This window comes from Tiliqua scincoides, chromosome 8, assembly GCF_035046505.1.
Source record: "Tiliqua scincoides isolate rTilSci1 chromosome 8, rTilSci1.hap2, whole genome shotgun sequence".
NCBI classification, from domain to species: domain Eukaryota; kingdom Metazoa; phylum Chordata; class Lepidosauria; order Squamata; family Scincidae; genus Tiliqua; species Tiliqua scincoides.
The window spans coordinates 27,493,055-27,518,235 of record NC_089828.1 but is presented as its reverse complement, the minus strand read 5'-3'; the positions used below and the strand labels follow the sequence as shown (position 1 = coordinate 27,518,235).

Sequence of the window (25,181 nt, the reverse complement as noted above, 5' to 3'; positions counted from 1 at the left end):
CAGTCAAAATCTTCAATGTTCTTTATACGTATTTCCTTGACTTGAGCAAGAATTTTTTGGGGATTTTACAGCTGCCTTCCAGAAGTGTGTGCAGCTGTACAGATCCTCTACAAATATTCAATGTGCGGTACATGTACACAGTATTTGACAGTATCTTAAAGACAATCTTATACCACATTTGTGGTATTGCAACTTCCTGTGCTTGGCAAGGACCCTCATGCTGAAAATAAAACAAATATTGAAAACAAACCTTTAAAACCCCAAGCAGAACTCCTAGACATAAAACAGTTCTACCTTAGCCATAAATTAGAGGGATTAATGTTTCAAGCAATCTCTAGGTTTCTTCAACCCAATTATAGCCCACATAACTTTGGACTCTAAAGATAAAGGTCATTTTTTTCCAGAGATGTGCCAAGTGGGAGGTTTGGACAGAACAGTCCACAAGCCCATTACCCAGTTATCCTCTGAAAGGCACAATAAAGACAGAGTTTTGAGCTGCAATAGGATCCAACATGCTACTTCAGATGTGCCCAACTGAGGTTTTTATTAAACTCTTCAAGTTGCAGCACATGCCTAAGGCACATCTCAATCCATTTTGAAATGCCACTTTAATCCATGATGAATTTGCCATGGGAAGCAGGGGGGAGGGGCTGATATCTGAGACCAGTCCAAGATCCTTTTACGTACACAGTTGTTGGGATCCCGGTGAATGAATCCAACCCCACCTGTGATTCAGGATTGGATGGAGTGGACTGCATGCAAGCAAAGGCTCTACTCTACATTTTCATTCTAAAAACATTCCCTGGTTTGGCAGGGAGGGAGGAAGTGCCTGCTTGGTTTCACATGCCCATCAGAGTCCCTATAGAAGTTCCAGATCAGGAACTCATCGCTTCCATTTCCTATTACCAGTGCCTCTCCCACTCTACTCATGATGCGCATGTACAACCTCCTGATTTTAGAAGTGAGTTACCTCAGAATGCCAGATACAAGGAATGACACCAGGATGCAGGTCTCTTGTTGTCTTGTGTGCTCCTTGAGGCATTTGGTGGGCCACAGTGAGATACAGGAAGCTGGACTAGATGGGCCTATGGCCTGATCCAGCGGGGCTGTTCTCATGTTCCTTTCCAGTGTTCAGATCTATAGATTCTAAGCTCCTAAACAGACAGACTGGGGCCTGTCATTATCTTCCTCTTCAACACATGCATTTTGCAAATATAATACTATGTATTCGTTAAAACAGACCCTGCTTTAAAGTTAACAATACCAAATCAATCAACAAACAAATTAAACAGAGCTGTGAAGCATGTATACATACAGTAATCAGTCTGTCCCAAAGATTCCATGAAGGGACATGTTTTTATTGCCTGAAGAAAACAAGCAACAAGGTGACCAAGTGGGCCTTTAAGGGAAAGCATTTTACAGCTTGATCAAAATAATTGAAAAAGACTCATTTTGTGTTTCAGATGGGTGGAGGGACAAACAGGATGTTGAGCACACAGCACACAGTCAATTTTAAGAAAAATAGAAAATCAAAGGATTTCATACTCCAGCCATAGAAGGAAACAGGAAACAATGTTGCAGATTTCAATAAGACAAAAATAATTTGAGTGTCACACCCAAGTATTGTATATTCTGCTGAAGAGAGAGCATTTCCATATCCAAATGGCAGTAGAATTTGGGACATAACTGACTGGAATGTTCTCTCCATAAACCACACTGTAAAAAGATGGGAACAGCTCACAAGCACAGCTACTATTTCTTATAGCAAGAGGTACTTATTTATTAGACTGAGAACCAATTCAGTTGCTCTTAGAATCTCAGAATCAAGTCGACCTTCAGGGTGATTTCATCAAGTCTATTTATTAATGCATTTCAAGTTTCAAAAAACCTTACATTTGTTTGCACAATACTTTATTTTTTGCAACTTTTTAGTAAAAATTTCCAAAATGAACAAAAAAAGATACTGTATAAAACACAGTGGACATTAAACTGACAGTAGTATTAGATTGCAATTTGCTTTGATATTTTCATTTTAATTTACCACATCTTGGATTTGTAGTGGAGATTTCAGTGCACTTTTCTCTTTGCAGAAAACATTTAACTTAGACCCAAAATAAAATAGGGCAGCCAGCTCTTCGCCAAACACCCTAGCCACAGGATAACATTACAAGCAAAGAATTTACATGATCCAAGATCTACCACGCTCAAGAAGTTACTAAGAACTCTTGTAGAATAAAAGTCACCATTGTAGAAATGCAAACCTAGCTCTCAGTCTGCACAGCCTGAAGGGAAAAAACCAACCCCCAAAATGTTTTTTTTAAAATGGTTTAAAAGCAACTACAGATATTTCTAACTAGTTAAGATCCTTCAGAATTATTTATAATCTATTGGTCTGGGGGTTTCATGTACAAAAATTTGTCCTAAACCATGTACAAAAAAGCTGTATTTTCAAAAAAGTCACCACATACTGTACAAGTTTTACAAGGAAGAGATCCCATTATATTCTCTAACATTTTTGGCCTTGCTGGCTTGCGTCACATTATGAGAATGCATGTGTAAACCTTATACTCTTGGAAAACAAAACCAAAAGAGAAAACCTGTCCAAACCCTTAATAAATCTGATTCCTAAGCAAAGCCAGAAATATTTTTATAGCCATTCATTTCCTAATTAGCCTGATGCTTTTTTGGGGAGAAAAAAACAGAAGCAGTGTATCAGAAGCTTGAATAATGCCCTCTTCCATTTCCTGCATAGCAGTAAGCATATTACAACACTGCTTTTGAGTCTCTTTTTTAATGCCAATTATTTACACTTGTAATAAAAACTTTGGGCCATTGTGCTGTTTTGAGCTTTTCTACTCCACTAAACGCCTTTCAGGGACATTCCCCAGCCTATACAATTTTAACATGACTACAACTGCTGCTGCTATTACTTTTGTTTTAGTGGTTATCCTTAAAAAACAGTATTATGCTGAAAAAATTACCAAAACACTCATTAAATTAAAAAAAAATTAAACACAGCTTTTCATCTCTCCCAAATTTATCAGAATTGGGAACCTAATTACCACGTATTAAGACTATCAGAGCATATCAAAGAAAGCCAGCTGCAATCTTTTGAGAAAAATATAAGTTATCTTTCTACTGAAGCATGAACAGGAAAGATCGCTGATCATTTAACTGAAGAGGCAAAAAAATAATTTTATTTTTGAAAATACTAATGCTGAGCTCTCAGAAGTCAGTTTCCATAAAAATTCAACGTGGGAATATTCATCATGTGCTATCCCCAGGATAGCAGTAGCATGATAAGAGATGGGAGAGCGCAATCCAGAGGGAACTCTTCCCAAACAAGCCCCTCCATTGGCTCAGAGCAGAGCTTCATTCAATTTGATGGAGTTTGTTCGGGAGGAGCAACCTGGGTTCTTGTGCTCACAATATGAGCATTTGCAGTTATTCCAACCATAATATAGACACATAAAAAAAGGATCTGATCTGATTCACAATTCCTGCATAAAGCATTACAGAATCCTGGACCTTTTATACACCATCAACCTCTGTTATCCTGAGTATGTCAATTAAACAGTAATTTCTTCATTAAGAGCGTAAAAGGTTTATAATACAAAGAAACATCCATATTGCAATTCTCTTGTTTTACAATTGCACACAGAAGTACAGGTGTACATTAGAAATACAATGCCTGCATATAACAATTTATGTACATTGGCAAAGTAATGTCTCCAATGTTGAGGCGGTCTAGCTTCCTAGCCTTGACAGTTGAAAAATATATTCTTTAATTTCTGTGAAGAGACGTTTCATGAGAGCCATGTTTGCCTGCAAGTGAAGAAAAGGCAACAACGTAGAGTAGAGGGGAGAGAAAACCATAGTACTTAAGACTCAGTTTAAAATCTGTTTTTCTTGAAAAGCTGTTTCTCTTCAGGGCAGGAAAATGTGATCATTTCTCCACTTGTTCTGAGAATCTCATGTCTTTGCTTTTTTATCTGTTTTTTAGTTGAAAGTTAGACCAGGGACAATGACTTAATATAGGTTTTCTTTGGAGTGAAATTTTCCCACTGTAGGCACTAGGAAGAACCAAGGCAAAAATCAGCACTTAACGTCTCATATGTCCCATTTGATAACTCTCTCGGGGCCTCTGGCGTGGAGGGGGTTGAGTTGTTTGGGGCGTTCTTCTTCGCTTCAAAGTGCCTGTTGGAAAAATACAATATTAAAGCACTGAAAAAACCATCTCACCCACTTAGAAACTCAACCGTCAAGGATTCTTGCTGCTGAATGTGCATGAAACCTATTTATGTATAAAAGGCTGATACGATGGAGAACCCTCTGAAAAGAGTCAGTTCCTCAGCGCTGCTGACCCATATGTGTACACATTTGGTCCCTACTGCGTATATGCAACATTGGGTAGAAATGGCTGAAGACCACATCCAGTTTTCATTTATATCACTTTGACCCACAACCCCACTATGATTCTCTCTAGATATTGTTCAGGTCATAAGTCTGTGTGGTTTTTTGGAAGATAGACGGGCATCACTGTCTGGCAGGCAACACAATTTAACGTTTTTATAGACTGTCAATTCAGGAAAAAAAAATCTGGTGGTTGAGCCATGACAAGCCTCAGACCTTCGTTCTCCCTCCCCAACACCAGCCACATTTGGAGACAACTGTAGAAGATTCTAATGGGCAGAAGAACAAGCAATGCATGAACCTGATGCTCTCTACAGCTAATTCTCTTAACAAACCACATTGTCACATTGGAATATAGTTCACTTTTACATTCACTTCAGGCCAAATGTTTGAAAATTTATTTATTTGATTTGTAATCCACCTTTCTCCCCAAAGAGCACCCAAGGTGGGTAACACTAGGTAATACAAAAAAAGCAGTAAAATACAGATAAAACTATAAGGTGACAATAAAAACAGGCAATATAAAACAAAGCAGCCAGCAGTAAGAAACAAAAAAAAACATCAAAGTAAGTTCCAAAAAGCAGCCATTATAGGGCCTTGTTTCCATATTGCAAATATACTGGCTCCCCATACTACAGACATGTGCAACAGAAATCCTTCAGTAGTACATTTGCACTGGCACAATAGTGCTAAGTAGACAAGAACCAGAGTTTTTAACTGAAGTACTGATCTCAGGAACCTAACCTGCACTTCATTAGGGGACTTAAAGCAAGTTCTACTACAGGCCAGTCACTTTGGCCCCTACACAGAAGTAGTACAGAAAATTCACAATGCTAGAGTTTCTTACCTGGTAATGGTTTAGGTGGTGGCAGCTTTGGATTGCTGCTGGGGGTATGTACGCTACATATCTTAATGAATCCCGCCATCAACATGATCAGTGCAATTCCCATAAGTAGGACAGCCCACCAGTGAGCCTGAAAGTTCATGACAAGATTTATTTTTTTTAAAAAGGTATCAATACTGGTTTTGTATACAATAACATATATATCTTAAGTGCTGAACAAATGCCACAACTTGGTGCCTAGAATGTCACAGAGGTTTCCATGAACAATCCCTCCACAGCACCATTAAGTGGGAAAGGAGGTGAGAGAAACCTAATTTTGAATGCAGGTCCCTCTGCTTCATGAAGGTCCATGTAATTTCCTCTAGACCACATTGCAAGGGTGTAGGAGAAGGCAGGTCAATTACCACCTTTGATGGGGTGGATCTTTTTGTGCCATAGAGTACTTCAGCACCGTCCCACCAGCTGCTTTGGACTCAAAACAAAAATAGTCCATGCAGTGAGAGGGGCTGCCAATCACTCACTGCCAGAGCAGCAACTTGCTCTAAAAAGCATAAGATCCAGCCATAGCACTAGAGAATGATCAGACAGGGCATGCTCCAAGATCACTGGGGAGGGGGAAGAATACAGACAGCTAATTCAATAATCCCAGCTGTGGTTACCCACTTGCCTTGCGGATGTAATTCTACAGAAGGGCTACCGTATTTTTCGCTCCATAAGACGCACTTCCCCCCCCCCAAAGTGGGGTGGAAGTGTGTGCGTCTTATGGAGCGAATACTGCAAAAAAGAGTGCATGTTGGGGACCTTAATGAAGGGGGGATCTTCATGCCAGTTTATGATCCCATTCACCCTAATAAAGGGAGGGATCTTCATGCCAGTTTATGATCCCATTCACCCTAATAAAGGGAGGGATCTTCATGCCAGTTTATGATCCCATTCACCCTAATAAAGGGAGGGATCTTCATGCCAGTTTATGATCCCATTCACCCTAATAAAGGGAGGGATCTTCATGCCAGTTTATGATCCCATTCACCCTAATAAAGGGAGGGATCTTCATGCCAGTTTATGATCCCATTCACCCTAATAAAGGGAGGGATCTTCATGCCAGTTTATGATCCCATTCACCCTAATAAAGGGAGGGATCTTCATGCCAGTTTATGATCCCATTCACCCTAAGAAGGGGGAGATCTTCATGCCAGTTTATGATCCCATTCACCCTAAGAAGGGGGGGGGGATCTTCATGCCAGTTTATGCTCACATTCAAAAAATGTCATTCAAAAAATGTGGCATTAGCAATGCCTTAGATGTAAGTGAAGATGGTTATCTTATATGAAGACAGCGAAGAAAGTGATGTCAGTGATTGTGAGCAAATGAGCTTCATAAATTCTGACTCTAGCGATGATGAGTTCTTGGGGTTTCCAGAAAACTAGAGTACTCAAACCTTTAAGTCTCTCCATTTGTTAATGACAGTGATAATGGTTCTTAATGCCACTGTTGACTGCTGTTCACTTTACATGGTTCAAATGTTATTCTGTTATAGTTTATTAAATATTTTATTACACTATTTGGTTCAGAATATTTTTTTTCCTGTTTTCCTCCTCTAAAAAATAGGTGCGTCTTATGGTCAGGTGCGTCTTATGGAGCGAAAAATACGGTAATTTTTCCAGAAGACACACTTGCCACCTCTATCCCTTATAGCACTCCAACAGAAGCTGCAAGTTCATTTTTCAAGGCCCAAGTAGAACAATTCACAGTTTGCAAAGCAAAAGCCATTTAACCACCGGAATCTAGTTCAGGGGTCTCTAAACTTTTTGGCCAAGGAGCTGCATCAAATATCTGGCCCAGTGTCAAGGGCTGGAAAAAAAATTAAACATAAAATTTAAATAAATACATTAGAGGTGGAACTTAGATGAATGAATAAATGAATGAATGGGCCCAAATGCCCAGGATTTTTCCAAGCACCAACACAGCCCAAAGCACACACTTAAATGGACCCCATTCCCCCACCCCACAAGCACAACTCTGGTTGTGTTTGACAACTGTGCCAGAGGCTCTCACGGAATCAAGGGCTGGCCATGGGCCAGAGAGAGGCTCACCGTGGGCCACATCTGGCCCCCAGGCCAGGGTTTGGAGACCCCTGATCTAGTTCATGGATCTCCAAACCCTGGTTCAGTAGCCAAATCCAACCCATAGGTGGATTTGATGCAGCCTGCAGCACGTAGTGGGAAAGCTTAACTGTTCTGGCCTACAGCAACCTGCTTATGGGCCAGGAATGCAGAACTTTGTGTGGAGAGATGCTTCTGCTGAAGAGATTTCCCTGGAGATCACCCCAGGAGGAAGAGAGAGCATGTCCCCAAAACGGTTACACACCCTTTGGAAACCTGAGAGAAGGAGTTCCAGATACATTCAATGCCCTGATCAGTCTGCTGGTCAATAGTCCTGTTTATCCGATACATACTGAAAGCATTTTTTCTCTTTACAAATTTATTTATCAGATTTCTCCCAATTATTAATTACTCAGTTGTTCCACAACTCTTTATCCCTCCCCAAACCCTCCAAATAATTTCCCTGCAAAATTCCCCCCCCCAAATATTGATTCTCTACTATATTCCTCCTTTCAAAATTCTCCCAAAATTAATTTTCCTTTCCAAAATCCATTCCTCCCCTCTTCCTGTACAAATCAATTTTGCCTTCTGCTTCCCCAAATCCCTTTTCAAAATCCATTCCCCCCTTTCATCTCCAATGTATTCATTTATTATTCAGGCCCTCAGCACCGTGTCAGATATATGAAGCGGCCCTTGTGCTGAAAGTTTGGAGACTCCTGATCTAGTTACTGGGTTTTAAAAATAAAAAGGTTGGTCCAATACCTCTATCTGGTTTTAATTCAATTTGAGTTCATGAGTTTGACTTACAGTCAATTCATACACGTACAGAACATTTTCTAAGAAATAAGCTGCTTTAAGTCGGAAGAGTAAATTTTCCTATGCTGGTTTAAAAAGAGCCCTCCCTTCCCCTTCCATGCAAGGAAGGAACACCAGAAATGGCAATTGCTACAGGTATACACTTGTAAGGTCAAACATTTCAAACTGGGTTCCAAGATGTCAGTTAGGGCTACAAATGGGTCTTCTATCAGGAAAGACTGAAGACAGACTAATAAGCCAGCAGACATATAAGAAATTAACATTTGCCAAACTTTAACTATCTAAAGCAGTAACAGATACTTCATTCAGGATAAGGAAACTGGAATGCCTGTTTCTTCTGCAGCATGTAATGGACCTTTCAGGCCAGAGACATAAACAGTAGTTGCAGAATTCAAATTTAAGGATAAATGGCACTGAGTAATTCTAGATAGCTCTTTTCTGAGGCTTGTGTGCAATAAATGGTGGACTGCAAGACTGGTATCTCATGAAGCCTCAGTAGAAGCAACACAGATACAGGGGTTGACTGGTCACACATATAAAACAAGAATAGGCCAAACAATCACAATTCCATGGGAACAGAAAGGAATAGAGAATGACACCAGGATCTGAACACATCACCATTCAGAATAAGACAACGGTAGAGTGCTTCTCCAAACTGTTTAAATCTTTTGAGGTAATGAGGTGAGAATCAGTAAGTCAGAGACCAAGTTAAAAGGACAGAGTCAAAATTCGATGTTTAAAAGGCATACTTGGTTCATAAACAGAATGTTTGCATTTTCCTGCAATAAACCAATTCATGTGAAACTTGCAGCCCATTCCTATACAGGTCTACTCAAAAGCAAGTCACATTATAGTCAGTGGAGCTTGACTACACTTGACCAGGTAAGTGTGCCTAGCACTGAAGCCTTAATTTCTTGATCTGATCATGTATGGATTGCAAAACCAACCTTAAATATGTTTTTCATTGGTCTATTATAGCTTTTCACAGTTTCCTAGAAAGTTATGGGGGGAAACTGGTGAAAACCTGTATACACAGAAGCCTAGACTCCAAGACCAGGGAGGATGGGTTGCAATAGTCTATAGACTATCCAGGGGTTCCCTGAGTTTCAGTTTATAATGCTGAATGGGCAAGATAGGATTAGGAGTCCGTTGGTGTACAGCATGCTCTGCTGCCCGAAAGTTTCCATGTCTGAGCTGGTCGGGGTGATTTCTGGTATGACGCTGGAATGCTCCCAGTTACTGGTTCTGGGCAAACTTCATGTTGAGGCCCCCGAATTGAGAGCAGCTCAGGATCTGCTACTGCAATCAAGTTACTCTGAAGCAAGAAGCATCCATTGTCCTGCATACAATGCATATGTGTGTGCATGTGTGTCATAGCATCCAATCTTTGAAATATTTAAGAAAAAATAGCAGGCAACCCTCTTTAAAGTAGTCCTTGCCATCTATAAATATTTGTATTAATTTTTTTAAAATAGCTGGTTAGTTAGGCAGGGCAGCTTTCTAGTGGATTACTCTTTATTTAAGAGATTCAACCAAATGCTAAAATGCCTACAAACTTCACTATGTCCTTTGGTATGAAGTCTATTCATGCTCTAAGCCAGCATTTCTCAAGCTTTGAGGGAGCTTTACTCCCTCAGTAAGTTCTTGAAGGGGAGCGGCTAGGGCAGCAACGCGATCCCCAGGATCCTGTCACTAAGGGCGGCGGGGGGTGCTTTGCACTTACACTGAATGATGTAGGGCTGCAGGAGGTGCGGGGAGCCCTGCACAGCCCACTGCAGCACTCCCCGAGGCTTGGAATGTTCACTAAATGCAAGCGCAAAGCACCTCCTGCAAAACAGAAGTGCTTCGCACCTGCTTTTAGTGAACATTCCAAGCCTTGGGGAGCGCTGCGGAGGGCTGTGCGGGGCTCCCCGCACCTCCTGTAGCCTGTTGCTTCCCTATATCATTCAATGTAAGTGAAAAGCTCCCCCCTCACCCCCCTTACTGCCTTCCCCCCACCCCTTGAAGGGATGACGGAAGTGTTACACAAATTGGTGGGTCGCAACCTACCTTGAGAACCACTGCTCTAAGCATTTTAGAAGCATCTAAATCTTGCATGTATCTTTAGCAATTATTTGTATAATACAAATTACCACCATGTTAGAACATACTACCAATCCTGGGCATGGGGGGGGGGGGAGGATGGTCTGCTGAACTGCAGAGTTACATGATAAAGGCAGTTTGGAAACTGTTCTAGTTCTATTAGCATTGCAGTAGAAACTGTTTGGGCTTATTGGTCATTGTCTAAGAAGATTTTCATTTCCTAATGTTTTACCGCAACCAACCTCAAACTACGCAATTCATTGGTCTGTTACAGTTTTTCAGTTGACAGATAGTACTATAGATTGACAAATCAACCGTGGTTGAACACATAGCAGGTCATAGGATGGATTTCCAACATGCACAACTATGACTACCCAATATCACACTCAAATTTACAGGAAAGTGATAGAGATACAAAAACACCACAATAATATTAAAGGAGGAGACTTTGAGCATCAACAAGGCTTGGATACCAGCCCTTAGAAATGCTAGAATCCAGGAATTTGGAACATCTGGAATTATTAGTGCAAAGTAACATCATGCAATATTTTCAACTTACCACAATCCATTCTGCAATGTTTTCATATAGCTCTGGATTAAAAATTGCCTTCTTTAACCTGGCTAGGGGACCATCAGCATCCACTAGCCGACACCTCATAAACACATCACAGTAGCCTTTGAAGTCATTGCAGGGTGATCCAGGCTGTAGTGTAATAGTTTTGTAATGGAAAAAGTCCTTCCATTTAACAGAGCCTGTACTTGCACATGAATCTGGAAGCACTGGAAAAAGTATGTAAGACTGGTTATTTTTGGGAAGAGCAGCACCACAAAAATTCACAGCAAGCAATGGAACCACCAACCCGCATTTTTACACGTATAGGAAAAATTTAAGAGGTGTCACAAAGAAGTCATTTGTTAACAGGAAGCCTTCTCACTACTGACCCAAGGCGTTTTGATGACAGAGGCCCAAAATACCTCAACTCAAAATTATCATTGGACGCAGTGCCCTTGAAAGTTCTCCTGCAGAAGCCCCAGTAAGATAAAACAGCAAAAGGTCTGTTATCTAGCACAAACTAGGTACAGAAGTTTCTGGTTACCCAAATATGCCAGTTAAAGATTTCATAACTTACAAATCCCCTCTGTGGTTCCTCCCTTCTCAAGGGAAGGAAATAGAAAATCCCTATTCCCAGAGGGCGTTCATGAACAAAGGAGGGCAGGGTGGCACCACAGAGGGAGCCTTGCCAGATAAGTGAGAGAGCCCTGTCAGGAGGAGGGTAGTAAAATCTTGTGAAAGATATGTTAACTGGCATATATGGGTAACCAGAAACCCCCGTTCTGCCCCTTACATGCCAGGAAAAAAAAAACTTTACATACTTAACATTTATACAGCACTTTGAGTGTGCAAAGCACTTCATTATCTTGATGTTGTCCTTACAACAACCCTGTAAGGCAAATATGATTACTGCTCTGTTGTAGTTGGGGGGCTGAGAAGGAGTGGCTTACCTAAGGCCACCTACTTAGAATTCATGGTAGTTGTGAAGTTCATACCAGAAAGTCTTGATTTGCAGCTGAGTCTCTACCCTACCCTAGATGGGAACTTTGCAAGACCACAGTACTATTTCACTTGCAGTTTCTGTTTGAATAAAAGTTTTGCTCCACAATCTAAACAATGCATTATGCCCTATGGATCATATTTGTCATCTATTCTGCTTGTCCTTGACGGCAAACAATATCTACCTCCTAACAGTCACGTTTTTATGGTGCCCCACAAAAATGCAACAGACCTCCCAACTGGAGATGCTGAAATGTTGAAAAGTGCCCAATACAGTGAATTAAAGTTTTCAGTTTTCAAACTGTCACTCTGATATTATAGCTCAAAAAAAATTAGACAGCACAAACACACAGTTAACCATAAATACTATGCCGATTATCTCCAACCAGCACATAAAGGATAGGTCAGGTTAGCCTTTTAAAAACAAGTCAACAGAATAACAGACTAAATCCAGAATGCTATAAATTAGCACAGTCTGGAACAGTGAAATGTCTGCTCCCTCAATTTCCCACTCACCTGCAGTTCTTGCTCAATTTAAGTTTTACTAAATGACTAAAACAGTCCACAAAGCACCTGAGCCTAATTTTACTATTCAGTGCACTATGGTCTTAATCTGAACTTGGCTTACTTTTTTCCATGCAACAGACATGACATAACTCTTTATCATCCTTTGCATCAGAACTAGCACATGTACATTCTTCCAAGCCCCACTTCTCACAGATCGAACCAGCACATTGCTGTGGAAGAAAAAGAAACATACAACTTACTCAAACATGCTTGACATTCCTGTAGACTTAATACTGCTACTGAAATTACCATTCATACTGAACAGAAAACACAGGGTACTGCTCTCTGTAGGAAAATATTCAAAACAAAGAGTGGCAATCTCTTTCCCACTCTGAGAATAGTAAAAAGGTGCCAGGGTTAACTAGATGTCCAAGAACCACTGCTGGAAGGAAAGAAAACTGAATCTACAAAATTGGCATCTGACCAGAGAGGGTCACAAAATATTCTAGATTTTGCTACTAATACAGGTGTACATTTTCAGAGCAAAAAGTTCAAGTAATGAAAAGTTGAGCTATGCAAAGGGGCAAGGAAGTACAGACTGGACATTGTCTTGAAGTTAGAACTAGTTTTATTTTATTGAAGCTCACTCCAAAAGTCAAGGTCTGCAAGCAAGCAGTCTAGCTGGTGACAGTCATCCAGCTCCTATGAAGGAAGGGCAAACAAAGGCCAGGTGTATGGCACCTATCATGCTTTGCAATAGAACATACAGAAATCAATGCTGACTGCTAGTAGTTTAAAAAAAAAAAAGACTGCAAAGCTCTACCTCTTGTTGAAACACCATAACACAGCAACTGTGCTTCTGGAATCTGCACTACTTTTGGAACTAGGCATAGCTCCTTGAGAAGGTTAATCTCACACAGAGTCACAAGTCTTAAGAGGCAGCCGGACACCTGCAGAGCAACAAGCTCACACTGCTCAGTTTTAATCCCCTTATCATACAGAGGGATGGTGGGGGTTTATGCAGAAAATACTTCCATCTTAGCAAACACTCTTCACAAGGAAAAAAACAGCTGAGATTATCAAAAGAGATCCAGCAGCAAACAATGCACACGTGCCTAAGATCACTGCAAAAGTGGGGACTTGGTTCAAAAACTTCTGGAGGAAGCTTCTCCCTCTGGGGAATGGTGGAAAAAATAACTTCAGATTACATTAACAGCCCAATCCTAACTAACTTTCCAACAACGATGCAGCAGTGCCAATGGGACACAAACTACATCCTCTGGTGAGTGGGCACTCATGGAGGACTCCGCAAGGTAACAGAATGTTGGTTCCCTTACTTCAGGGCTGCATTGCGGCGGCAATGGTGGTGTGAAGTTGGATAGGGCTGGGCTATAAATTTCCAAGAGGGCAAGAACAGCACCTCCCAATAGCACACACTTGGATTGACCAGAAAAATCCCTATTGGGACACTTCCCTAAATTCTTTCTCCAATTCCCCCTCCCCTCAAACAAAATACCAGTGCAGTGGGGAAGGAGATCATCCCAATATAATCTATGCAATTTCATAAGTTTTCTACTTGCTAATCTAGGAAAGCGAGCATCGATTGACAGACGATAAGGGAGTTATGAACGTGCTGATTCTTTCAGCACAGGAAAACTACTAGTCTGGACAAACAGTGAGTCAATGAATGCTCACCCACACTTTAGCCTTTCTGCAACATCCCTGGAGAGGACTTACCCCATTTATGCAGACTTGTGTATTTCTATTGCAATCCGTCAAATCAAGCTTGGCTTTAGATGGTGGACAGAAAGAAGTGCTGCCATTACACCTCCCCTCTTCAGCACACTCAGACTCATTCCGACACTTGGCTCCTACTCTTCTAAAGCTGCATGTTGGTGTGCAACAAGGGCCTTGGCTAGGGCTGGGGAGGGGGAAGGTAAAATTTAGTATTGCACTCCTTGACAGGTTCCATCATTCTAGCCAACCACCAACACACACCATGCACCAAATCTACTTGTTTCTTTTTAAATTCAGATTGGTATCCCTGCCCCCATTCTACACACCGTCAGCAATACTGATCAGAATCCTACATTAACCCATTTAGCACACACTGAAAAAGTCGGAGAGGAAGGAGGATTCACTTTAAAGTTCTTTAAGCACTTTGTGATTCTAACAGGTAGTTTCAGAGTATTTGATGATATGGTTTCATCCCTTTTATGTATATCCCCCCCTGGAGGGCTTTTAGTTGGAAAGGCAACTCAATGAGAGTAATTCAACTGTGTTCAGGATTCTTGAACATCAGAGTGCCCTGCTCTAACCCTATACAGCCAGTTCCGCCTAGTCCTACTTATAGAATTTTCTCCTTGACACCAGAGTGCTCCTCAACAAAATCCACCCACTATAAAATAAATTCAGACACTGTCAAAACACACATGCAGACTGAGCAACTTTAAACAAAGCCCATTTTGAGGTCACAATGCAAGCTTCCTCTGTACTTCTTGCACCCATCCTCCAACAGCCTCACACTGCTTTCTCAATGTTCAGCAAGAGATGAGTGGTCAGACAGGTAAAACTCAAGATGAACATCACTACCTGCACTGTTTGCCTGGTCTTAGTTTGCACTTCTTATCTTCCGGCTGGTTTGCATCGTAACAACATTCATCTTTACACTGGTCACTGTAGCCACAATCGCACTGTTCTCCTTGTTCTACTAATCCATTCCCACAGATTGGCTGGCCAGACTCTGAAAAGTAGTAAGAACTTTAAACTGCTACTAGTCCAAGAAATTGGAATGTGAACACACATACATTTGAGGACACAGTGATTAAGTGAAGCAAGACAAATTGTCAAGTACTTTTAAGTGACAAAAAGACAATGAAGCAACAAAGCACTTTTTCCTTCGGTTTATATGTGGTGTGCCTACCGACAACCACAGAATCCAACTTAGAAATCAAGTTACCTATTAGTTATTTCCATCCTCATCTCCAGTGTCTCTGCAAATGTAAACCAAATAGTTGCCTCTGGCAGAGACAAAATAGCCCCATATGCGTACAGTGAAGCTGTGTAGGAAGGGCTTGCCTACATACAGTTTCAAGAGATAAGGCAACTGAAGTTATCACCAGTTGAATACCTGAACACCCAGAACAACCCTAACTGGTTGAAAAGTTACCCAAATTATTTTTCTAACCAAGAGGTCCCATGTTTCAGCAAGTCTTTGTGTAAATGAGTATCCTGAGGAACACACAAGATCACACCAGATTGTTGGAGAGGGACAGGGGACCATACCTAAAATATTAAACTATTGTAAGATTTAAGTGTGATTCAGGATAATATCCACCACCCCAATTCGGAAACAAGATCAATTGTGGTTGCTCAACACCTTCAAACAAAGCACTGAGTTTTCACGGTGCTCTGTATTGCCTGTCTTTCTTATAAATCCGAGGGAAAGTGAGTGAAACTTCTAAAGTATTAGTTCTCAAGTCCATTCAGATGTCACTCCAAAACTCTATTAATCTCAGACACAAGGAGACTGGTTGCAATTATTCAGTTTAAAAAGGTACATTGTTTGTGGTCAAAAGGTGACTTCACATTTCCAGGACTGAACCTGAGTGTGTCCTGATTTGAAATTCAATATTTAAAATTCAATATTCAGTCCAGGTGACTGAAATAGCTATTTTAATTTTAGGAAAGTGACCTGACAATTAGTTCTTTAAAACCAAACAAATGATGCAGCTGGAAGCAGGCATTCACTGTCCGCAACTAGAAGCAGGCACTCATTTGATTACCCAGTTTGGTTTGATGAGGGGTGTGTATGTAGGTGTCCTCTAGAACAGCATTAATTTAAGGTCTCTGTCTCCACAGTTTAGCTTAATTAACAAGCAAGAGGTGTGGGGCTCAATTTTGTACAGAAATCATGCTCACATGAGAGTCATGCCTCAAAGTCATGGACGCGTGTAGAGTAGCTAACGTTTCTCAGTGGGAAAACCATGGCAATCTGCAAAGTTTTAAAGCACATTTCCTTATAAGGACTTTAAGGTGGTATGGGTGGGAGAGTTAAACATGACAGCCCCACCAACAAGATATTTTGTTTGTGTTTCATTCCTCTACCACTGCCTTGCTTGTGAAGGTAAAGGAATAAAGTACGCTACTCATATTACAGATGCATTTCTTCACACTGTGAAAAAACAGCCTGGGATTTCTAGACTGCTTTAATACAGGAAAGATTGTTTAACCTATTAATTTGTACACCCTAACAGTAGTGCCACTGGGAAGGTCACATTTAATTCAGGTTACAACAATTACTTAGAGAAAACACATACCAACAAAACAATTATTTCTCTTTTTTTCAAGAACTTGACTGATATTTCGAATGCTACAGAAAGAGAATTTGTTGTTGTTGAGTTTGTCCCCAGATGTTGCTCTTGCATACATAATGTAATTGCCATTTTCTTTTTGTCCCAAGTTTTTAGACTCTCCTGGAGTGCATTCTGTTCCAGAGTCGTGCTGCAAGAGAGAAAAGTCTTCAATGCTCTCAAATGGCAATCCTTAATTTTCTGCTACTTTAAAGGCATCCTTGGAAGTAACAGTGGTAGGGTGCAGAATGGGTTTTAAATGTCTCCAGGATAAAAGGGTAAGGGGAGGAAGGATATATTTGCAGTCAATTTTCCTGTAATTAACTCAAACACTCTACACAATACATTAGCCGACCACCCCTGATAAGCAACTCCATTATTTTTGTTTAATTCAGTGCACTAAAATTACTGTTCTTATCCTAGTTTACCCATTAATAGCTAATATGTGATAATTCTCCAGCCTCATTTGGGTGCTTTGGGCACTATGAATACCAACTGAAGCCAGATTCATATTAATTGTTGCAAATCACTCTAACAGCAGTTCTTTTTAACTACCACACACAGAAGCACAGTAACATAGCCTGCATGGTCATCTATATGGAAACAAATCAATTAGTTTTTATAATGTAATGGGCAAACCTTTCAGAATGCCATGGCCAAGGCACCTGCTCTATTGCAAGAGGTAATCAACAGTTTGTGAAATAACAGTAGGATTCAAAAGAATGATTCTGCTTGTCCTCCTCAGAAGTTGGGGCTTCTGAACACCAGATATGCCGGTGTGTCAATGAACATGACTTCACTTGGGGACAAACATGAGTCACCAGTCCTGTTTATGAAACCCTGGAGAGGGACGGGTTTCTACAACTCATGACTTGCCCTTTCTCTAACAGAAGCAGTTAGGAGGACTGTAGTTAAAACACACATACTTACTGGAGAACCAAAGTTATGCCCGACTTCATGTGCAAAGGTAATGTGAGAGACCTTAGGAGGGACATGAGAGCCATAGTTCTGTACTGTGATGATACCAGTGTTTAAGGACTTCTTTTTGCCATCAGAATAAAGTTTGCTCTTTTCACATATTCCACCAGAGCTCCCTGCAATTTAATCAAACAAAAGCAATCTTCAGGAAGAGGAGTTATTTTGAATTCACTAAAAAGTTATGAAGAAAAATATGAACATTCCAACTAAGCAAATGTCACAACAGCATTTTTAATCTAAATTGCCACAAGTTTGATCATTAAAATATCTCCCTCTACAACCCAATATAATTAGTAGACAGTAACATTTAAACAAAGCTCAAAGGCAGAGGAACACAGAGATACAACCTTCATGGCTATTTTCTTGCAGAACCTTCCAGAAGCTCCCTTCCAGCAAAAAATTCAAAGGTCAGGGACCTTCTACAGCCAGGCTAGAAGTTTACTAAGGCAGACGCTTAATTGCCAGAAATATGTATGGAGCCATTTTAACTATTCACATATATAACTTGGTATATATTATACTTCCATTAGCTGCATAATAATTTTGAACAATGATATTTGAACTGGGTTGTAGATTTACATAGCATCATACTTTACATTTTGCTCAGGAACTTCTGAACAGTCCCCATTACTGGATTTGTTCCACTCTGCAACAGAAGACTGAACTTTCCAACATCAGTGAGCTTTCAGTGGACAGCATCAGTGAGTTTTCCAACAAGGAACCTCAAAAATTTTCCTTCCTAGATAATTTCATTCCAATTAGGTCCCATTCATGTTTATGAAATTTTGATCCTCTGCCCCGATACCCACCTCAATGAAGATGCATCTCATATGTCATGTTACCTGGTCACCCAGTTTGAAGGAGTTTCAGAGGCTATTCAGTCTGCCTTTACGATTTTCCCATTGTAAAAAACCTTGCGTCATCTGCAAATTTTGCTATAGTCTATTATTCAGTTTTATGCTGGAAAAGGTTTATATCTGCCGACTTCCAGACACCAGGGGTTTTCTAACTACCACTGTAAACTCTTGTTTTCGGCATGCAGTACTCCACAGGATAAAGTAAAACATGTAAGCATGTAGTTATACAAACTGACAATCCTATAGAAGGTTAACTAGAAATTTGTTCTCAAATCTGTGATTCTTAGATTGGATACTGCTAAGTGTCACAGTTCAAGTGCATAAATATCCCCCCACATTTTGCAGAGTACTTAACCTAAGAATACCTGCTTATCTCAGCAAACAGAATGACTCATTCTTCAGAGGATATTATAGAAGGAACTGTGCTTTAGAAAGTTTGGGCTGAAACCAGAGCGCCTAAAATACCAGTTAGACAAGTTACACCCACTACTGAGAGAGACTGTGGTTATCTAAAATTGTCAAGAAGTCATTGACAGGCTTGCTCATTGGGCCCATACCAAGAAGATGAAGTTCAACTGAGACAAATGTAAAATCCTGCATACAAGTACCAAAAAAAAAAAAAGAGGCATAAGTACAGGATTGGGGAAATCTGGCCTGGTGGCAGCAGCATATATAAATAAGAATGAACTGAAAATAATCCTATGATTTCTGGAAATGAAATATCATGCAATCACAAGAAAAAAAATCTGTATAGTAGCACACTTGTTCATAGAAGCCATAATCCATTAGGAGGACCATATTCTCCAGTTTGAAGCATGATTCCTTAATGTGACCAGGGTAAGTGCAATGAAGTACCAATACTTTTGCTCTGCCACATATCCCCACATCTGCTTCTGGACAGTATACATAAATACAACATGATAGTTTCCTTGAGGATATTTGTCCTTGTCTGCTCCAACCACATTCAGCCATGGCTCTGCATTAAACAGTATTGAATATATGCAGCAGAAGAAACTGTCTGTGCTAAAGGCATTTAACTCTTGTATGATGGAAGATGGTATTTTTTCAACAACCAACATCAGTCGTTAAAAGGAGATTGATTTTCTCAGTAGGTCACATTTGACCAGGCACACACGAACTACTCTGGGGCTTTTTTGAGCTAAACTGCTTGTCAAAACAAGGACTCCTGTAAACCTCTATTGCAAATTTTGGGTGTATGTGGCGGGGGGGGGGGGGGTAGGAATACTGGAACAACTTTTGAATGACAAAAATCAATGATCACCTACCTGTATACAAGTAGTATTTTATTCAAAAAGAGAACAGTTTTATACACACAATTCAAAAGCAAGATTTCATCATTTATGCTAACAAATTGAGCAATGATGTGATGGAATGAATAGACTCACTTGTACTAACACCAAGTACACTGTTGGACCTTTTCCTGCCTAGTTAAGGCTCATTATATCGTATCCACAGCATCCCCCAGTGCAGAAAGAAACTGCATGAGAACTCAGAACATGCTGCTCAGCTCAGAACAGTTACTTTGTATTAGAAAGAAAAATCTCTCAAAAGGGCACAAGCTGTGAACATAAGAACAGCCCCACTGGATCAGGCCATAGGCCCATCTAGTCCAGCTTCCTGTATCTCACAGAAGCCCCCACCAAATGCCCCAGAGAGCACACCTGATATCAAGAGACCTGCATCCTGGTGCCCTCCCTTGCATCTGATACAGCCCATTTCTAAAATCAGGAGGTTGCACATGCACATCATGTCTTGTAACATGACATGACATGTAACATGACATGTAACATGATAAAATTTGGGGAGGAAGTAGAAGAGGCTGACCAGCCTCTGTTACCTGCAATGGCTATAAAGGAAACTCCATGTTTGAAGGCAGTGTGCCAGAATATCAACACCTGGGAGGTGATGGGGGGCAGTGTTTGCCATGATGACTTTCCACTTCTGGGCTTCCCAGAGATATATGGTTGGCTGCTGTAGGAGCTGCAGGAACTTAGGTCTGAACCAGCACAGCTGTTTGTATATTCTGTATCCCTAAAAGCCACATCATGGCTTGTAACCCATAACGGATTTTTCCTCCAGAAACTTGTCCAATCCCCTTTTAAAGGCATCCAGGCCAGATGCCGTCACCACATCCTGTAGCAAGGAGTTCCACAGACCAACCACACCCTGTGTAAAGAAATATTTTCTTTTGTCTGTCCTAACTCTCCCAACACTCAATTTTAGTGGATGTCCCCTAGTTTTGGTGCTATGTGAGAGTGTAAAGAGCATCTCCCTATCCACTCTGTCCATCCCCTGCATAACTTTGTATGTCTCAATCATGTCCCCCCTCAGCTGTCTCTTTTCTAGGCTGAAGAGGCCCAAACGCCGTAGCCTTTCCTCATAAGGAAAGTGCCCCAGCCCAGTAATCATCTTAGTCGCTCTCTTTTGCACCTTTTCCATTTCCACTATATCCTTTTTGAGATGTGGCAACCAGAACTGGACACAATACCCCAGACGTGGCCTTACCATAGATTTTTACAACGGCATTATAATATTAGCCGTTTTGTTCTCAATACCTTTTCTAATGATCCCAAGCATAGAATTGGCCTTCTTTACTGCCACCGCACATTGGGTCGACACTTTCATCGACTTGTCCACCACCAACCCCAAGATCTCTCTCCTGATCTGTCACAGACAGCTCAGAACCCATTAGCCTATATGTGAAGTTTTTTGCCCCAATGTGCATGACTTTACACTTACTTACATTGAAATGCATCTGCCATTTTGCTACCCATTCTGACAGTTTGGAGAGATCCTTCTAGAGCTCCTCACAATCACTTCTGGTCTTCACCACTCGGAAAAGTTTGATGTCATCTGCAAACTTAGCCACCTCACTGCTCAACCGTGTCTCCAGGTCATTTATGAAGAGGTTGAAAAGCACTGGTCCCAGGACAGATCCTTGGGGCACACTGGTTTTCACCTCTCTCCATTGTGAAAATTGCCCACTGACACCCATTCTCTGTTTCCTGGTCTTCAACCAGGTCTCAGTCCAGGAGAGGATCTGCCCTGACTGTGGAGTTTTTTCAGTAGCCTTTCGAGAGGGACCATGTCGAACGCCTTCTGAAAGTCCAGATATATCATGTCCATGGGTTCTCCCGCATCCACATGCCTGTTGACCTTTTCAAAGAATTCTGAAAGGTTCGTGAGGCAAGATTAACCTTACAGAAGCCATGCTGATTCTCCCTCAGCAAGGCTTGTTCGTCTATGAGTTTTAGGGGTTTAAAGAATTATAGTGGATGATTTAATTCATAAAACAAAGAAGGGGATAGTTAGTATGAAGTAGCTGAGGGAAATTACTAAACAGAGAGGGAAAGCATGGGAAAGGAAGTGAGAACCTTTGAAGATAGAATTGTAGGATTAGGCAAAGTAAGGGTGGAAAAGTGTGAAGCGGCAGGAAGGGGGAGGAAGAGTTAACTTTGAAGTGGAAAGGAAAAGAAACTCAGAAAGCCAGTTGGCCTTGAGGAATAGAAAGGATAACACCAGGGCACGGAGATAACACACAGGTGCAAATGATGAGATCACGCCAGGGAAGAGAAGTACGTGCAGGGGTTTTGATTGGACTGATGGCTAAAGCGGACCCGAGTGTATGATTGGTCATGATTGGTCGAACGGCATAAGGGGGATGAGTATGACTCAGCAAGATCGTAAAATTTTGATTGGTGGGTGGCAAGATAAAGATAAATAACTTTTTACTTGGATTCTGGCGAGTGTGTGTTCAAAGGTGGGATTGGATGGCTCAGGAGAACCCAGGGGCTTGTGCGGGCAAGCAGCAAAGGGAGCTGGGGTGGCCCAATCCCTTCACACGAGCAATTTGCTGGATCCTTTCACAGACAACAGGGAAGGTTGCCTTCATAACTAAGATTTTAACTAGCTAAATTGCCATCAAGTTTGACTGTGGTCAACACATCATTCTAAGGATGTTGACTATAAAAGAGCTAGTATACAGAGAGACAGCCAAATTACTGATCTAGCCCAAATATGCCAATTCTCTTGGGACATAGACAAGGTGTTCCATGGGGTCCCATTTTATCCCCCATGCTATTCAACATCCACATGAAATAATTGTGAGAGGTCAGTCAGGGGTTAAGTGCTGGATGTCATGAGTATGCAGATCAGCCAATTATATTTAGTTAGTCCCATCCCCAGCTGAAGTGGCTCTGGAAATTCTGAATTACTGCCTGGAGTCTGAAGGGCTGGATGGGTGAACAAGGTGAAATTAAATCTAGGTAAGACAGAGGCTCCCCTTGTTAGAAAGCCTGTATAAGGTTGAACTTCCAGATGGATCAGGCACACAGCTATAACTGTGAGATGCAAAAAAATAAAGAACCTGCTTATGGTAAGAGCTGGAGAGTTAGAGAAGGGGAAAAACAGCATTTTAATTATGAACAGCTACTGGATGAGAGTTGGGAAAAGTCAGGACTAACTTTTACAGGGACTCGGGCTTGTAGAAGAGCATCATAATCTGTTTTACAAGACCTCCTCAATTCTGAGCAGAGTGGGGCACTTGGCACATTCAGTGCAAAGGAAATGATATTCATCACATGCTCAGAAGCATTTTCTTTAATATTTCCACTAGACTGAATCATGAACACAGGCCAACACACATTTTGTTTTCTTAAAAGTTAGGCCTATTCTTGGGTATATTTGGGGTAATGAAACCAAAAATAGCATAGGTTTTGCCTGATTGTTCCTCGTTTTAAGGGTGTGGTATAGCCACCTTATATGGTGATTCAAGCAGCTTCCTTGTGAGGAAGTGGATGCTATGGCTTCCTCACCAGGAAGCTACCTGAATCACCATATAAAGGCGACTGCCACATCCCCAAAACTAGAGTCAATCAGGAAAAAACCTATGCCATTTTTTGATTCAGTACCCCAAAAATATCCTAAACTCGTTCAAATCCTTGGCAACTTAAAAAAAAAGGTTTTTTTGTATGCCTGTGTAATAAATTACCAGGCAGTGGGGGTGCTGGGAGTGTGTTTTGGAGGTGCAAGCTAGATCAATTCTCGGCAAATAAGCCAAGAGGATATCTGTGAACCTTTCCTCCTGGATCTAGAAGCAGTGGCTGTGGCAAGAGGTGCCTTTGCCATGGCTGGCTGGTGAACCAGCGACATTCATTTCTGTCTGACAAGTTTAGTTGCAATGACCTATGCCTTAGTTATCATGTATAGAATACTACTACATAGCAACATGGACCTGTCCACTGGGCACAAGAATGCATTCTCTGTGGTGGGCCACACACTAGAATTGCTTGCTCTGTGAGGAGTGGTTGGTTTTCTGCTATCAGCTCACTACTGGTTTTCTGTGATCGGCTCAAAATTTATTTTTTCCAGCACACCTTCTCACTGACTAATGTGCTTGTCACTTCTGGCACTGTATTTTGTTTATTTTTAAATTACTAATATTTAATTTTTAAATACTGTAAGCTGCTCTGGATTCATAAGGAGAAGTGTGAGGAATGAATTTTAAAAGTAAATAGAATAGGCAGAGGTCTTTCCCAGTCCTGCTAAATAGAGATCCTTTTGAGAGAAGGTGACAGGTTGATCTTGTGACCTTCTTCTCGTACATAAAAGGTAAATGCTCTACCATTAAATAACATATAATACAAGTATGGTATAATAACAAAGCAGGTGTTGAAACCAGGTTTACCCACCTGAAGGTGCTCCAACCCAGGCCAAACCGAGGACACCATCATCAAAGTCACGGTCAGTAAACACATAGGCCAAGCAATAATCATCATGATTCTGCTCAGAATTGAGTTCCAAAAACTTCTCCACACCAATATTGGGAAACCTGAAGGGATTGGAAGGGTCGCTCTCATCTTGAGTAGTGTTGATCTTTAAAAAAAAAAAGTTGCACACTGTTGGATAATACTAAGCTGGCAAATACAAACTTAAATCTTGTGTTTACCTTAAGGCTAAAATTAAGTTCACTACCTCTGTTGGAAATTATCCTTTTCAGAAGTCATGGACAATGTTGATGACAACCAAACTTTTGACTTGTATGCTTCCTGTTCTGTTTGAGGTTTAGAACAAGCTAAGATTTGTTGTTGCAGACAAAATTTTAAAATTTTTTAAATTGTTTATGAACAAGCCAGGATATGAAACGGGGCTCTCTATTTTAAATCATAAACTGAAATTAAGAACTTCCTCCCCTGGTGTGCAAAGGGAACCAGGAGTCCAAAACTCATGGATATGCATATAAACCATGGTTTAGCACAGAGGTGCCCAAACCCTGGCCCTGGGGCCACTTGCAGCCTTCGAGGACTCCAAATCTGGCCTACAGTGTCCAATGAGCTCTGGCCCTCCGGAGACTTGCTGGGGCTTGCACTGGCCCAACCCAACTGCTCTCCGCATGATGGCCAACTGTTCAACCTCTCGTGTGAGCTGTGGGACGAGGACTCCCTCCACCGCTTGTTGTTTCACGTCTCTGATGCAGCAATGGCAGAAAAGGAAAGGCTGGCCTTGCTTTGTGCAAGGTCTTTTATAGGCCATGAGCTATTGCAAGACCTTCATTCATTCATATAAGTTCCATCTCTAATGCATTCATTTATGTAAATTTATTCAAATTTGAAATGTAAATTAACTCTTTTTTCCCTCCCCCCCCCCGACACAGTGTCA

At 41.1% G+C, this 25,181-nt stretch overlaps 1 protein-coding gene across 1 annotated transcript in view; it reads right to left on the bottom strand.

Moving 5' to 3' along the window:
• Positions 1 to 1,333: 1,333 nt before the first annotated feature.
• ADAM10 (ADAM metallopeptidase domain 10) overlaps positions 1,334 to 25,181 on the bottom strand; it is a 63,466-nt gene continuing 39,618 nt past the window's right edge. The window contains exons 8-16 of the mRNA XM_066635279.1: positions 24,215 to 24,398; positions 17,599 to 17,762; positions 16,636 to 16,819; positions 14,909 to 15,059; positions 14,054 to 14,237; positions 12,438 to 12,546; positions 10,817 to 11,037; positions 5,261 to 5,387; positions 1,334 to 4,197 (exon numbers count right to left, since the gene is read on the bottom strand). Coding sequence (XP_066491376.1) covers positions 4,103 to 4,197; positions 5,261 to 5,387; positions 10,817 to 11,037; positions 12,438 to 12,546; positions 14,054 to 14,237; positions 14,909 to 15,059; positions 16,636 to 16,819; positions 17,599 to 17,762; positions 24,215 to 24,398 — 1,419 coding nt within the window. The 3' untranslated portion in view covers positions 1,334 to 4,102. The remainder of the gene's footprint in view (positions 4,198 to 5,260; positions 5,388 to 10,816; positions 11,038 to 12,437; positions 12,547 to 14,053; positions 14,238 to 14,908; positions 15,060 to 16,635; positions 16,820 to 17,598; positions 17,763 to 24,214; positions 24,399 to 25,181) is intronic.